Source organism: Zerene cesonia, chromosome 19 (assembly GCF_012273895.1).
Source record: "Zerene cesonia ecotype Mississippi chromosome 19, Zerene_cesonia_1.1, whole genome shotgun sequence".
Taxonomy (NCBI): domain Eukaryota; kingdom Metazoa; phylum Arthropoda; class Insecta; order Lepidoptera; family Pieridae; genus Zerene; species Zerene cesonia.
The window spans coordinates 7706714-7724767 of NC_052120.1; the positions used below are offsets into that span (position 1 = coordinate 7706714).

General features: G+C 34.0%; 1 protein-coding gene across 3 annotated transcripts in view; it reads left to right on the forward strand.

Annotated features, from left to right (window-relative positions):
- The window catches only part of LOC119834596, a 111946-nt gene that overhangs the window by 87294 nt on the left and 6598 nt on the right, over window positions 1–18054 (forward strand). For 2 of the 3 annotated variants that reach the window (XM_038358992.1, XM_038358994.1), the window contains exons 2-3: window positions 16043–16174; window positions 16653–17342. In XM_038358992.1, the coding sequence (XP_038214920.1) occupies window positions 16043–16174; window positions 16653–17342 (822 nt within the window). The remainder of the gene's footprint in view (window positions 1–16042; window positions 16175–16652; window positions 17343–18054) is intronic. The other variant, XM_038358993.1, reaches the window with a different exon arrangement.

An 18054-nucleotide genomic window follows, 5' to 3' on the forward strand; every position in this document is an offset into this window, starting at 1 on the left:
ATTTTTGTAAATTTACAAGTTTATTATATTAAAATTGGTGACGAGACAGCGTGTTACGTAAATTCACGGTGTGTATTGACGCAGGGGCACTGGTGTTGATTAACCTTTACCAAGAAACAATTTTGTTATCTGTGTGTGTTTAATTGTGACTAATTCGCCTGGTTGGTTACTTGCAATTCGTTAGATAGCTTGTGGGTGCAACAATCGCTCGCACCCACGTTGTGGTTAGAACAATGGTTAAATAATTGAAGCTGAAGACGTGAAATGATCGGTCTTTGCGTTGATGTTGGATTAGGTTAAGTATGTATTTAATTACCACATCCAATTTCTAAATTTGAATTATGCATTTAAAATATTATTGACAATTATGTTCCCGCTCACAAAACCCACGTTTTTGTCTATGACATTTTGAAGAGTATTAAAACAGTCATTTATTAAAATTCGTATATATAAAGCGAATAAGTTTAATTAAATAAATTTATTAATTCTATATAACTTTCTAAGAAAATCATTAGTACTTAAAACAGTGCTTACGCTACGGAATAATTGCTTAATTGACGTATGTGTTACTAATCAAAAGAAAACAGTGGGCCCCTAAGTGAAAAATATTTTCAATACTGTGTATATTTCGAATGTACCTACCTATTTATATTTAAGTTTCATATATTTGACCTTGCCTGATAGCGTTGTTTTCTATTTTGTGGTTATCTTGTAAATAAAGAAGATAATTTAAAGTTTATTATTTTGTTTTGTACGACATGCTGTGATTATACTAAATGGAGACAATGGTGCATTATTCATGTATATTTATAACTTCGTCATTGCGATTAATAAGCTTATTGTTTGTTTAACTCTATCTAATATAAAAATGGTAACCTAAATATTTTCATTGCTTCGCAATAAGATGTAAATGTTTGACGACCGCAAGCAACATTTCTGATTAAGATCATCGTAAGTTTTCTAACTCGCTCGCTTTGAAGGATTTGGTGCTCCAAGAACGTTAAAGAATTTATAATATTACATTATTTTCACTTATCGAACACACCCGATTTTTGATCAATCTCTAGACTCTTTTATTTTGTGACGACTGATCCCATACGTTATAAAAAAGTCCACTTTATATTTTATTTCATACGCATAAATGATACTAAAACACTTCTAGGATAATATGGATTATAGGTAGGTAGATTTGGACCGGATATTGGCCACGTCCTCTCCTGTCAGCTGGCAGGCGTGCATCGCTCCGAGACGAAAATTTGACCCGTGAGAAAAGTTTGTACTAGTGTTATGTAAATTCTTATACACACGGAAGATACAAAATTGATACCTTTTTGCGAAATTACGAAGAGGCACTAAACATATTATCAATATTAAACCTAACTTTCGATTTAAATAGCACAAGTGTCGAAATAGTACAAGAATTAAAACATACTTTATAGTCTCGTGTATGCGTAAGATCTTTAACGATTTTTTAAATACATTCCTATCCTGTTATGTGAATTCTACGAGTTTTTACTTAAATACGGGCTGTTTTAAGGCAATGCATTCCACATGCCAGTTTTGCAACGCAAACGCAGATTACAAAATATTGCCGATGATTAAGATTGATCATCATTTTATTTTCTTGAATTGTGTAATATTTAAGCGCAGCCTTATTATTTTTGTCATGAGGTCTATTACATCCACGTTGTTATGTAAGGTTTACAGGTAAGTAGATTTTGTACATTTCGTATTTTAACTGACCGAAACAATTTATGTGAACTATTAATGCTGTCATAACATTGACGACATCGCACTGCAATTATTCCATATCATTATTATCAAAGCGTTTTATTGGTACGCTTAGTACCGGTAATTAATATAACATCAGGCACTATCTTGATAAAGTATTTTCGCTATCGCGAGGGAGATGTTCCATTCCAGATAAAATAGATGGAGTGAACATTGAGAAAGAGTAAATAGTTTTATAGTTTTATGTATTGTAAATCAATCACAGGTTGACAGGTACAGATATATACATTGAATTTAAGGTCGTATAAAAACCTCGTTTTTATAAGACACGGTAATACAGGAAGGATGTGTTTTTTATAAGCGAGTAAGTAGTAATGTCAGGCAAAGGACACATAGATTGTGACATGTCGATTAGCGATTACTTTGATACGAGTATTGTAAAATAAACTTTTTGAGTTATATTTCGTAAAGATTACTTGCGTTATTTTACCGCAGATTTTTGTAGATCTTCGTATTTCTCGTAGAAGTAGCATAGAGGAGTAAATACATTTTTAAGAATTCAGCATAAAGTTAAGCTGTTAAAAAAATGTTTTACGCCAGTTTACTGTTACAATAGCTGCTGTGCAACAGACGCTATTTACGCAGTAGTTGCAATTTATTTCATGACCAAACAATATTCGATAACTTTTTGTTTACCACCAGTTGCTAGCACCATTTAATAACATCGATGTATATATACCGTTATTACGTTTTGTTTTTATTTCGAGAGCGGCAGGTGTGTCTGGGTTCCACAATGCGTATCGGGCGTCGATGCAGCTGCTTTGATAAAGGGCGCTTTTAATAAGCATATAACAGTAATGTGCGAAGTGTAGAAGTGTAGCCACACAAACGTTTTCGTCCTACAAAAACCTGTGTCAATTAATTATTTGATGCTCTCGTTAACTCTGCTAACTTTTTGTACGCGACAAAACACGTCACGCTTTGCGTTTTCCTTTTTGCTTTCATTGCCAGTTCTGCTAATTAGGTGCTTAATTATTTTTTTTAGCGTTGTTGATTTTTATTTATAAATGTCAAATAAATTTATTTGTTTAATTAATCAATAAAATATACTGTTGGAAACTTCTATTTTATTTGTAATTTTGTATTTTAAAGCATATTTCATTGTGTTTCAGGCAATAAATATCAAATATTACGTGATCCTTGCGTCTGTTTGCACTCCACTCTAAAAGTCTGTCTATATGAAAATGTAAAACATAACAATTCCAAGTACACTTGATGCACCGCATGCGCTCTCTTAGATCCAATTATAATGCACCTACATACAATCTAATCCCTACAATTATATTAACGTACATTAACTCCTGCATACACCCAGTTTAACTAGTCAGCGACATAATTATTTTTATTCATCTTTTGTTATATTTTTCTCCGTAACTGGACTCGATTTTTCCTTCTTCCTAGGATATTACTATAAGCTCCTTGAACTTTAACTTTTATTCATAGTGAAAAAATCATTAGTTTTAAATATATTGTGTCTTGGTCTATAAACCAATGACAAATTTAAGCAAATCGTGCTTATGCATTTTACGCTAAATTCAAAGCTACTCCTAAATAAGAGTAGATATTATACAATCTGTCCCTAACAAATCCAATATATTTCATAAAGTATATCATACGTCAAATTAACAAAACAAATCTAGCTAAAAGTCTATTCTACATCAAGGGAATAAAGTTAGTATTCAATCAAGCGACCGTTAATGGTTTGGACGTCCGCGCGTGCCCTATCAGCCCACGACGTGACCGATTGCACGTTTTCAGCTTACGTGCATAAAGTTTATTTCCCTACCAAAATACAGCCTCCGATTGGATTGTCATTCTATATTTTAGAACAGTTATCCGTTGTTTGTGGTTGCTTCGATCTCTCGTTCAATATGATTACGCTTAAGTCCTCCTCTATTTGACTTCTAACTACAAAAACGTGAAATTATAATGGTTCAAGCCGGCGGCGAAGAAAACGAAACTGTTATATCTACTTGTGACATAATTAATTTTAGAAGTTGATATGTGTTCAATGTATACAATTGAACAACTTATTAAATTTTAGTTTCGAATACACGCATACATAATGCACTAGAGGGATCACGGAAAAGCACGAATAAACCTTGAATTAACATCGAGAAATATTTAATTGTTCTAATGTACATGTTCTTCCGATTGATACGCGAATAAATAGCGCTAAGAGGAAGTTGTTACACGGTTAATAGTACATAGTTGCGTTGTAAAAGCATATAAGTTATAGCATAACACTAGGTATACTGATTGAGTGATTGTTGCAAGTCTGCTAGACTTTTTAGTTCAAGGCCTTTTAAAACAAGCTTTATGAAACCTGAGTTCGATTTTCATACAGGTAGAAATACATGGTGTTGGTATTTAAGTATTTTATGAGTGAATTGATTGATTTTGTAAGGAAAACGAAAAAAAGAAGTGTCAATATCCGATATTTAATCCTCACCCCTATAGGGCAAATATTTTACTGGGTAAGATTTGACGTTTAATACTGGTTATATAGATAGAAAGTAATTTTTTTTAGAAGTTATTTTCGATTCGTATATTACATTCACAATTAGTATATGTATTACACGCTACCAAATTTACACTTTTTCACAGAGAACCAATTACTGAATTTTAAGTTTACGTAGCTTTATTTGTGATTTGTAAATAGACTTATAATCTAACATCATACGATGTAATACGGGCGTATGTATAGCAGGTATTACTTATGAACCGTAACTTCTAACGTCAAACAATAACTTTAAAATTCAATTTAATAGGTAGAGTAATTTTGAGATAAATTATACCATTGGGTCGGCAAGCAGCTGCGTATATAACGGGGCAAAAATAACCTCGCATGGTTGCTCGTTTCTGTATAATTAGTGTGTTTTTTTTTTACAAATGAACATGCAATTAGATATAAATGTTTGTTCGTTCAGTTTCACGGATGGCGATTTAGGCGGACACGCAATACTATGTTTTTCCGTATACGTGTGCTCTTTGTTGGCCTACTGTGCTTACCACATAGGTAGGTACCCGGGTTTCATTGCATATGCCCTCAGAGAGTGGGTGTGGTTTTATTTTGGCACTATTTTCCCAGGTTTTAATTAAATAAAGCGATCGATCAATACTCGAAAGCATCCGAAACGGGTTTACTTAATAGCGATTCGTGTCAGGGCCGACATTTAATGTAGGCACCACAATAAGTAATTGATTCTGTTGAAGTAAAGGGTTATTCCGGTTGTAAATGATACATATAATAATTGTAAGTCTTCCGTATTGAATTGCTCAGCTACAAGGGATAGTATAATCACAGTATAATAGTCAAATAAAGGTTAGTCTTTAGCAGATACAACCGTATCGAAGCAGCCATTTTTAACATTTGATAAAATTCCTTTTTTCTGAAATTTGAAAAAAACGATCGTCTCAAACTAGTAATTATTTAAAGATTCGTACTCTGTCACTCACATGACACAATATAATTGAACGCAAAATAAATAAATGTCGAGTTGACACTATTTCTGTAAGAGGTTTACAACTAGCTCATCAGAGAGTGAAAGCCATGAAACGGTTGATCGATTTACTTTGCGTCTTTTATTATTTTTTAATTGCACACTGGCGGCAGCAGTTTGACCGCTATTCTACGGAAAGCAAAATGCTCGTGAAATACAGGTAAATATGCTATAACCTTGGCGAAACACAAATACTTGGGCAATACCATAGAGCTGGCAAACGTTTTTTTAATGTTAGCTAGATTAAAAAGCGTAGTAACACTGACACTGTGTTATTAATTAAATTTCTTCTGTTTTAAATGTTGTCTTAAACGTAGATTATAATTAGCCTTCCATAACAAGGTGATATTATTAAAACATTTAAATTTACATGCTATTTTATGCCATATGAAAAAGCATTTAATAATTTAATTTTGCAAGCTAAGGTAAAATGAAATTGGTCATGTTAATAGTTTCTGCGTGAAGTAAAACCTAACATAAACACGCAGAATACAAATGCTTTCACTAATTTACTTGTAATACCTGTCAAACAAGATTTCTAAATGATGTTTTCTCTGAATCTTACTATTCTATTTTTATATCTAGACGACTCCCGAGAACCTCTCGGTTAACACTGTATGTATTAATAAACTTGTAAAAAAACTCGCAGGGCTCTCGCATCGGTTTCTACCCCATATATGTTTCTTAGTGAACGACGGATATTCTAAGGCAAGGAGGATATATTTAAAATTTTGTGGGTGTACCTTTTAATAATTAGTATATGGGCTCGAGTAAAAAATGGATAATAACAGACTCACTTACATTGGTGTAATCTTAAATCGATGTTTGAAATTAATTTATCGTTTTTTTAAACACATTAAACACACTTGAAACGAACTATGCCTACTGGAATAAAAAATAATTATAAAAACATCAAACTTGTTCTCAAAACTAATCTCCATCATCACAAAAAAGCACTAGAACATTACAATCTATTCTATCATATAAAAATATGTTGCTGTAATGAGAGAACGTGAGAGGAAATTACCTTACCCTAACACGTGCGAAGCATTAGTCGCTAATAATACATTGTAATTATAGATTAAAATTCTATATAGTCTCTATTGGGCAACAGCATAATGTAATGCAACCTTATAGGAATCGCTAGGCGTATCATCCATACCAAGTGTGAAGCGTGCATGGAAAAATGCACGTTTTAATCATTTTAACTCTTATTTACACAAAGGTAGGGTGTTTTAATCTCGCGGCGCGATCCAGTTCCTTGATTAAAATACATACAAGTGAGATGTGGTCCCATTCTATGTGTTCTGACATGATCGTTGTTTGAAATATTCGTGTAGTTTAACCAGATAAATTGTAAGGACTTTTAGCGAAATCAAAATATCCTTTATAACATTTTCCTTTGGTAATGGTTTTAGGTTATAGTTGAGTGTTGAAATGTAGATATTTTGCTGATATATATGTATATTTATTATGTATATAGTATTTATGTTTCCCCATTCAGAACCTAATTCTCTGAATTGAATGGTGTGTTTTCCGTATTTTTTCAAAATTAATTATGCTTTAAAAATGTCTGCAGATGGCTTTTGGACCAGAGAATGTTTATACATTCACGCTAGTCGCTAGTTAAAAAGTTGTGATGCACCTACCTATATACTACTGTATCTACTATACTACCTACATAAAATCATTACCACCGGAATAAAATACTATTAAAATAATTTCGTCTCAAAGAGATCTTTAAATTAGCTTAATACATTATTAAAAATTGTAAACTTGATCAAAATAAATTATGATTATTTGCAAACGAGTTGTGATAGGAAACTATACCCGCTAGATCGTAGATAGTATAATGTCACAGAAGAAGCACCTACAATTATATTTTATTTAGCTCAAACATAATTTACCCGTACAAACATGAATTGCATCTTGTACGCGCGCATTTAAAATGCTATTTTTCCCGTAGAAACTGTACTCATAATTGCCGTAACCTTTAAAGTTAAGTATCACGTCAGCGAATATTAATGTAATATGCTTCCTTTACAGTATCCATCCAGGTGGTAAGCGGTACTTGAGTATTGTAATGAATTACGATAATAACGGTAATGCCCTCGCGATGGTGTAATGAAATCTCCGTGGTATGCAAATAAATAATTTAAGATTAAAGTCGAGTGATGGATGCTATTGCGGTTGCTAAATTGATTCGGAGTTTTGTATCGGGCTTATTTAAAATCATTCATAACACTATCTATGGCTATACTGGCAAATATATTACTAGCAAGGAAGCATTGTTGTAATGGAAAACGTTTTTGTTGAATGTTATAATAAATAAGATTTATATGGATGTAGATAAAACCAAACATTGGTAGATGTAATTTCATTATGATATACGTACATAGTTTCATTTTTTGCAGTCTGCCTTGTCTTTTGTTTTTTGCTACAACACGGTCGAATATAAAAGCTCCACTTCCTAATTTTTTTACTGGATATTTGATGACGATATATTATCATGAGTCACCTCTCGTTTTTGCATGTGTTTTTATTTGAATACGTTTTGTAATCAAGGGTTTCAAAGTAATAGCCGATTGTTTTATTGGTTTTTTATCGTTTAAAAACGTATAAAATATATTCTACGTTGTACTTCAAATTAAAATTACTTTCAAGCATAATTTAATTTGTAATAATTTTTTGAATTAAAACTAATATTATAAATACAAAAAAAAAAAAACGTAAAATGTTAAAAAACTTAAGGCGAAGTATTTTGTGCCAATATGTGTTATAAATATAAAGTTTGTTTTATAACTTATACGTAACGTTAACGAACAGCTCTTGTATTAATTTTTATTGAAATCTAATAAATTTCAGCTATTTCACCTTTAGGGTAGACTTATAATTTTTTGTATGCAATCAAGATATCTTTTATTTCTTAACACTTAATTCTGTTCGTCTTTTTATGAACATAAAAACTTTATACACAGTTTTAAATAAAGAAAAGGTCCGTGCGGTCGTATAGTCAAGAAAGCGTATCACAAATATGGACTAACTTTCGCATTACTAATTAAAATATGAACTGAATTAAAACTTTATCGCATATTATTTCAAATAATGGAACGCACACAACGGAGAGTGTAATGAAGCAAGAAGGATGAGAGCAAGTGCCCATGCATAGACTAGGAAAAGTCACATCAAGAGTTACGGTCCTGTTTGTTACAGTGTAACAAAGTGTAGTATAACAGTTACACTATTTATAACTTAAAAACGGCTGAACAGTTTTAGGTGAAATTTGATGTAGAAATTATTTCAAACCCCAGAAAGGACATAGGATAGTTTTTTTTTTATTTAAAATGCACGGGAACGGGAATTGTGCGAGGAATAAATACCCTGAGTCGCAACGATAGTCAATGATATAAATTAAGCGGATTCGCATAATTTTAATACGAGTTGGCTCAACTTTGGCGCACAGGAAATCACCTGATGAAATATATAGACTGAGTCATATTCATTTTGCCATAACATTCTAATGAAGGACGTAATCACATAGGGAAGGGAATGCCCTTACTGCAAGTTCCAATGTAGTTTTAAATGATGTTGAAGGTATTAGCTTCACTTGTTTATTTGTATGTAACGAACTCCTTTAGATTTCATTCAAATTTTGTTCAATTACTCAGGATCGGTGACGATACAATAATGTTATGGTCTAACCTATAATATAATATCCTGATTAGGATAGCCAGGATTAAAGAAATTCTTTCCTTACGGAAACTCTGCGTGAGACAATTTAGTTAAAGAAAGTTTATAGTTTTTGTATTTATGGATATTTACTACTATTTTATTACGTATTTTTTGTAAATTATTTTAAGAGCTCATTTAAAAATATGAAAATTCCTATGTTAATTTCATTTACAAAATATATTTTTTTAATATACACATTAATTGATTCCACAAAATATGTCCCCATATACATTTAAATATTATGAACGTAATTTAACATACAATATGCAAATGGTGAAATGGCATCGTGTGATTACTAGTAGGTTTTTTACGTTCGAAACAATTTTGTGGACAGTAAATGGGCTAACGGTGATGGTTGATCGGCCCGTGTAAGCGATCAGTGGCGTGACCATAAGTGTTGTTAAATTAGGTGTTGCACTCTTGTTGTGTTGGTGTTGGTCTCAGTGTACATTTTGTTCAATGTGGTTAATTTTGTTGCTTATTGTGGACATGTTGCATGAACATGGGGAAACTTTGTTCAGATTGTAACTCGTACTGATAACATAACATATACGTAAGTAAACAAAACATAAAATATAATAGGTAAATTGCTCGTATAAAAAAGATATATATATACCAATGAATATGTTAGTGTTTGCATTATAATATTAACTAGCTGTGCCGTACAGTATCACTCGTGAACCCGCGGTAATTACATATATTTCTATATGCGGTATCATAAAAATTGTCCTCGCTTAAAAGAATAACAAAATTTTGCGTTTATGATATTAGTAGTATTTCTCGAATATTCTAATTCAATTAATTGATGATGATTATCCTGTACCCCCATTAAGTATTTATTGTCTAATAGATTCTATTGGATGCGCTTGATTGGTATGCATGCAGGGTTGCTAATTAAGAAATATTAAACCAATGCTTCGTCTATTTAAACGCTACAATAATAGAATAATTAAAATTTAAACGTAAGTTGCACGAGCAACAGCTGACTGACTATAAGAAATTACCACTAATCCTAACAGATAGTATCTACCAGCTTCGAATGTAAGGAAATCTAGTTTTTGCATCTAGAGAATAGAAGATATTTAATTTTCCCTAGAATGTGTGAAAAACACTCATTTCTATATTTAGATTTAAACTGTAATTCGACTTGATCGAAATGTAATCACCCGCGAATTTAGTGCTGGAATAGGAAACCTGGAAGAAGTAAGTGCGATATATGTATGTGATGAGAAAAAAACGAAAAACGATTTAAATAACTGATAAATCAGTCAAGTCTACTCATCTCGTGGATGTTATAAAAAATTATTCACCGCTATATTTACCTACATCAACCGCCTCATTAACTTGACAAATATTTTATACAAACCCATTAATTTTATGTTCCGCCATATGTTATGTTATTCTGTAGTGTTTATGAACTGGCGAAAGTTTCAGGGTTACGCGAGTTCAAGGACCAGTTTATTGAGCAAACAATCGAATGACTTGTTTCGCAACCAAGAGAGTTGTCTGACCATTAACGCCTATCGTCTCTAATTGGCGGTTCCCAACATCGACGGAATAGTGAAATCAACGCGCTATGAATGATGTCTCATTCATGCGGAATTATTTTGTTTATTTTCGCAGCACTTTCTTTGCTTGTTTGATCGTGATTGTGATGCAAACATCTCGGATGCTATGAAACTTTTAGTCATAAGGTGTTCCAATTTTGAAATTTCTTCCGCAATGAAATTTGTGCATTTTTCAAATTAGGTCGAGCTGGCGCATCGCCGTAAAGTTCGTAGTTCATACTGCAACCTTCAAGAATATTGCCATCAGAGCATTTTACTTTTTAGTACTTATTATCTTTGTTGGGACACTTTGTGGTTCTAATATAATTTAAAAAAAAAATGCGATTCTTTGCATTGTTTGGTATCTCTCTTATAAGTCATTTATTTTTACATAAAACCATTGTGATGCTTCAGTCGTGAAGGGCTATAATAAAATAATTAAATTTAATCGATTCAGTGATGACATAATGATAAAATGTCGATTAGCCACCGGGGCTTCGCTTCAGAGATTCGTTTAATTATAGAATAAAATTAAAATAAATAGTTCTAGTATGTAGCAGTTTATGACGTGTTAAAAACGAATGTTGATATAAATGAAATAAAACCGATTTTGGAACTAAGTACAAACGAAATAATCGCTTGGTCCGTGATATTATTGTAGTAGCGCGAAAATATACTTTATCGTCTATATTATAGCTGATGAGTTTGTTTGTGTGTTTGTACGCGCTAATCTCAGAAACTACTGGTTCGATTTGAAAAATTATTTCAGAGTTAAATAGCCCATTTATTGAGGAAGGCTATAGGCTATATATGTACCACGGGCTACATATGTAAGCCGGGGCGGACCGCTAGTCATATAAAGTGAAGTTCCGTGTCCCCTAGTGGGGTATGGGGCAGATGATGTACATCTGTTTCACTGATCGATTTTTTTACGGACAAGTAGGTGATCAGCCTTCTGTGTCCTACCAGACCAAGAAATTTTTTCTTTTGTACGCCCCCACCGGGAATTGAACCCAGAGCCCCTCGGTTCTACGCTCACGCGTTAACCACTGTACCAAGGAGGCGGTCGAAGGAAAGAAAAGGCTAGTCATATTATAATGGTGAAATTGCATCGAATCCATTGATTGGGTACTTTAATTAAAATCAGATCCGTTTTAATTTTAAGCAGTTTAACTTGCACGTAGGAAATACCATTATAATGAATTAGTCACAAACGGTAAAGTTGGCGGATGTTTTGTAATAATGTAGCTTATTGTCTGCTAATAATTATTTTATCCTTGTGCCTATTCGTTAATATCAGTCGTATGATACACGTTTAATAACACGGTCATTTGGTTTGCGTAGACATTAAAGCTTGTGTTGCGCTTTGATCGTGCTTTCTGGTATATGATTAGAGTAGAAGGTTCATATAACTCGGTTGGTACACAATGTACAGCTTGGTTATATTATCATTATCATATAATAACCTATTTGTAAGCGGAAACTGCCCACAGTGAAACCTTTCACGTGGTTTTCTATGAATGTATTTTATATATTGGTTGTATTTTAAAATTCACTAACTACTACTACTGATTAGCATGGACTCTATTCGTTGTCGTTTTGAAAATCGATAAAAAAATTGATGAATGTTGTATCAAGTAAACATAACTGATTTGTTCAACGCATAGCTAAAACAGACAATACGTCATAATACATGTTAATTATTATCAAACATATTTTTTTATATATCGTTCAATTACTTACTGTCAAAAAAGTCACAAAAAAAACTAAACGCGAGTGTAATATGAACACACGTCATATGCATTTTGCGTAAAGTAAAAACTAAGCTTAAATATTGGCCGTATTCAAATTGATAGCTGTACATATAAAGCGCTACAGTACAGATTATGTCGGCCCTTCGATACATAACACCGCCGAGCATATATCAACTTACCAATGTCATTCAATACGCAAGCCTAGCTCATGAATGGAACCGCGGTCTCAATAACCGATACCTAAAGCCGGGATTTCATCTAAGCTCGCCTTCACTAGCCAATAAGGGTTGCAAAATAAATAATGCAAACAAACGACACTGATTGTGTTAACGAACGTGGTTTGTTTTTATTGTCATGATTTGTGACAGCCCTATCCTATCTATCTAGACACTGGTAATTGCTGGTACTTTTCTACACATAAAACTAACTACTAAGTGAGCCATAAATAACAGTAATACTAACTGGGATGTCTAATAGCAGCCCAACAAAGCATTCATAAATGTTTATCAAACATAATAATTTCTTTTGCAATAAGATGTCATCTATCATATTTATATTATCAATATCATGCAATATTGACGAGATTACAAATATTGTCCTTGTTGCGATAAAATATTTGAGATGTGCGCAATGTGCATTACATTTTGGTATGTAAAATAAGACTAGATGAATCATTAATCTTAAAAATCTTCGTGAAATCAAGTTGTAAGCAGATAAAATGATCGAAAGAGCTAGATATTAGAGTAAAGAAGCTTTATTTTAGAAAGTACTGCCAGCAATAATCAATGTTAAATATATACCTACCAGCAAATTGCATCAAAAAAGGCTGTGTCATTTCACAGAAGATCGAACGGAACAATGTCGCAATAGTTACGTAATATTAGCGATGCAAAATTAATACGTGAATTGACTTTCCCATCATCTCGATGCTCTTTTAATGAATTCCTCTTACGGTAAACATTCTTGTAAGGCGTTGCAAATACGCAATGTAACGCTCGCTAAACGAATACGAAAGTACCATTTAGTATTTAAAATCTCGACGTGCGTTCATTTAACGTGTTGCGTCTCATTCAGTGAAAATAAACAATCGACGGTAGTTCCGTTTCGTTGTGTGAATGCTGTGCTCGCCTTAATGTCGGATCGCATTAGAAAAATATGATAATAATATGGAAACAAAGAGCTTGGCCTTGTGACGTAACAGAAATAGTGAAATTGACCAACAAAACTTGTCGACCGCGTAGAGAGTTGACGGGGAGACACCTTTTCTGAAATGAAATAATAAATGTTGCTTAAGATTTGATGCAAAAATAATGCAAATTGAATGCGCACTAACCATAATTGAATCTGTGTTTTGTCAAACCATTTTCTGAGTGCTTACGCATTAATTTAAATATTTATAAACGAAGAGTACTTATTACGAATCTACCAAAAACAATCTTATAAGCGATTTACGTAACGTTTGTATATTTCAAATTAATTATTATCTTTAATCTGCCATCAATAACTGAGAAAATATTTAAGCACTACTTATCTCTGCAATAGGCATTGCTAAATATCTTCGATAAAATGGCCTGCGACTCAAGTACCACGTCGCAGCGCATTTCACAATGTTTGAAACACATCAAAAACAAAAGATTATCGTGTTACCGTGACAAGTTCGTTATCAGCACTTCATAACATCGACATTTGTTTTATCGTTATCGACATATCGATAAAATGTACATTTTTAGCAATATAACCTTTACATGAATATGAGAAATGTATGAATCATAGCTTTTAGAAAAATATTACCTTTTCATTATAGTATAACATAACCTGATTATTCTATTGACTGCCGTGTGACGTGGTGGCGAACCTTTATGTAATGGGTAATTGAAGTGTCTTCGAGCTGGTCCACTATTATTTACATTGTTTTGAGTTTTTTTACACAGCATTTTATGTCTTTATATAACATTCAGTCATACCAACTAGTTAGTATAAATCATTAAACAAATTACTTTAAGTACTCGTCTTAACTGAAATCCATTTGTGCTCCAAAATTCGTTTCCAATAATAAGTTGGCTGTTAAACAACCCCACGATTCTTCGCAAATCGTCCATTCAATTATCCTTTTCTACCGCAAAAGCGTATAATTATTGTCTCATTCCATTGAGTTTAGGCATTGAAAGCACGACCACCGGTCGTTAGTCCTGATTTACATAATCATTATGGCTTTATCATTGCGATGTTTTTGAAACAATTGCCCACATTTCGGAGTACTAACTACTAACCATTACTATAGCATTTCTTTTTGTTTATTGTATTCGCTTATAGGTATTCAGACGATAGATTAAAAAATGTTATAACTTATAATCAGTGAATTGGAAGCAATACAATACAATATATTTTATCTAACGTATATAAATGAGGAAGATTAACAAACGAAGATTAAGAAAACAAGAAAGGAAAGAAACATTTAAAGGCTAAATAGGCTATGCGAAATGAATTCGCATTTCTTACTACATACTACGAGTATAATGATTCCAATTTATTTTCATGATTGCTAATTGGAACACCGCCCCCGTATTCGCTTAACTCGTCAAATAAAACATTACACGTTTTCAATTAGAATTGGAAACTGCTCTAATGCAACCGTCACTCGGCAATCACGATTTTGTTCATTCGTCAATCGTGAGCCGATTGTTTAAACGGCCCGATTGAATAATGAGAGGCAATTCCTCAATGCATTACGGTATTCTGAGACTATACGTCTTGCTTTGTGTGAATTGTACCTAGGTTCATATGTCTATTTACAGTTCTTATTATAGGTAGCATAAATAACAATTTGTCTTGAATTCTTATTGATTTCGCTAGCCAAATCGAATGTGAAGTTTGACGTTATTTGATAACCTTTTAAATTAGACTTTATTTAAATACTTTCAAAATGTCTGAAGCTGTGAATTAATTAAGGATCATAAAAGTTGAGTCACCGCTGAACTGTTACTATTTAAGCATATTATTCATTTGAATGTGGCCGTCTGTCACACGATATGTTTGTATATTGATCGACAATATGACGCATACAGTTCACTTGATACGAAGATGGTGTAGATATCAAGTTTTGGGCTTGTCGATAAGATCCTTTGTTATGTACTTTGCAGATTGGAAACTCGATAAGTTTTAACAATAGTGAGAATTCAGGAGTATTATAATACTATAAACCGAAGGTGATTATTTTTTATTATGCATATGCAGACCGGAACATGATTAATGGTTAACAACACAAATTTTACAGTTATGAAAATAAAGTACGTCTTATTTAGTTTATCTTGTGTTAAAGCTTCAACATGTACGCCTTATAACGTTTAAAGAGACAAGAAAATACGTAATTTATTGCATATATACCTATTATAAATATTAAATAAGTTTTATAGTGAAAAAAAAACATTCGTGTATATACCGTGATAAGGCCTGGCAGAGATTGCTACTTCACGATAAAGCCAATTTTTGCTACATTTAAAATTTATTGTTTATTTTACTGAACCAAAATTTACATCTCGTTTTCGTTTTATTAGTGGTCTAGCAGCAGGCATACCATCAAGGGATGTATATATACCTACTTAGATCTGCCATATTAATCTTTCATTTTATTTTTCTACTTATTTCAAATTGAAAATTATTAAAAATTACTTTAAAATAAATTCAAATGTATTAAATAAAAATAATGTCATTGCAGACGGGCGGTGCAGACAGCGCGAGCGGCGGCTCCGGCGGCTCGGGGATGGAGTGCCTCCAGCTGCGCTCCCCTCCGCACCCCTCCTTCCACTACCTCATCTCGGAGCAGGCTAAGTCCCTCGTCGCGCTTCAGGTACGTCGCTACTACATTTGTATGAGTTTAAAGTTTTACCAACAGTAATATAATATCAAAAATACAATGGTTTCTACATTGGATTTTTGATTATTATTTTTAATATTAAACGATGACTTTTGCATGGAGATAAATCATTTATGTAAAAAGAACAAACAATTAAGTTGTTGTTTCGTTTGAATTAATCTCGTGAATCTTTGTCGTATAATGTTTTGGTGAATGACTTATCACGTCTGAAACAAACACGTACAGAACCTTCTCAAACAATGAAGCGACGTCATACTATAAATGCTTAATTGACAAAACCGAGATTTCACATAAATGATTTGATTTCTGGAAAAGTTAAAATTTCAATTTATTTATTTTATTGTTAGTGTCAGTTTAACTTACTTAACTTTAACTTTAACATTTTATCTGCTTCTTAATTGGCTATAAACTATAGAAATTAATAATCGGGGTACACATAAAAACGTTTCAGGAACTCCAGAATGAGGTCGGCGCTCTGCTTGAGTTCCGCGACCTCGTCATCGAGACATTCCCAAATTTGCGCTCGAAGATGGCCCCCTCGACGCCGGCGGTCGCCCGGCGCGACTGGGAGCCCGGAGTGCGCGTGCGGCGCAAGCTCGCCGGCGGCGGCGGCGACGCGGCGCGCGCCAAGCCGCAGCCCTCCGTGCAGGACTCCGGCTTCAGCACCGAGACCTCCTGCGGGAAGGACGCGCACTCGTCCGCCTCCGCCTCGGCGCCCGCGTCCCGCCCGCGCCCGCTCGAGGACGAGCTGTGGGCGCTGCTCGACGTCATCCAGCGTAAGGGCGGGCGGCTGCGCGACGAGGCGGAGCTGCTGCGCGGCGAGCTAGACGAGCGGCAGGCCGAGACGGCCGAGGAGTCGTTCGCGCGGCAGCTGTCTGCGGGCTGCGCGGCCTGCACGGACGTAGCGCGGCTGCGCGGCGAGCGCGACGCGCTGCTGGCGCAGGCGGCGCAGCTGGAGGCGCAAGCGACGGCGAACTCTCACCCGCGCACGCCGCTGGGCCGCCTGGACGGCCTGCTGGACACGCCGCCGCGCCCGCCCACCGTTGCCAGTCCCGACAGAAGGAAGTTCGCGGCGATTCTCCAAGAGAGCAATCCCGTCGAACTGCAAAGACAGCTACTCGTTTCCATCGTACAAAATCAGGTGAAATGGCTTGCCTTTAATCTGTTATAATGTGATGCATTTTTCTGTTTTCAATATGCTAAATTTTCTTGATGTATAAGAAATCTGTATAAATATTCACGTTTGTTTTTACGTTTGGAAAGTGATTGCCGTTCCGTAATTCATATATGTAGTATAATAATACTTCAATTTCGAATTATCAGGATAAAGTCATAATCAGACAATGACTCAATGGTTTTGAGGCGAAAATATGCTATTGATAGGGAATATTACATACGAAAACAAAAAATTGATAATTTTGAATTAAAATAACAGTCACCATTACAGACTTTAGTTTAATAATTTAATAATCACGATAATGAGCATATTTTAATTAAAAATATGCAGTATTTATACGTATTAACCAATACAAAAATGTAATCAGAAACAATTTTGAAACTGAAATTACTCCATATGACACCGTACTTTTGATCTCGCCTTTACTTTACGTAATTAAAATAAATAAAAAATAATTATAGCCATAGTCCGTGGCGGCAGTCCGTCCTAATTGCATCGCAAGTGATGTAACGCTACGTGCTTATGGTAGGGTTGCTATATAGTTATCTAGATTGTGTTCATGATATTCTTATGACAAATATGTTTATAAAAATTAAAGGTATAATGGAGTTTGTGTAGAAATGAAGAACAAAACACAAATATCCACTATAGTTTATTCACTACTAAAGATTTGAAC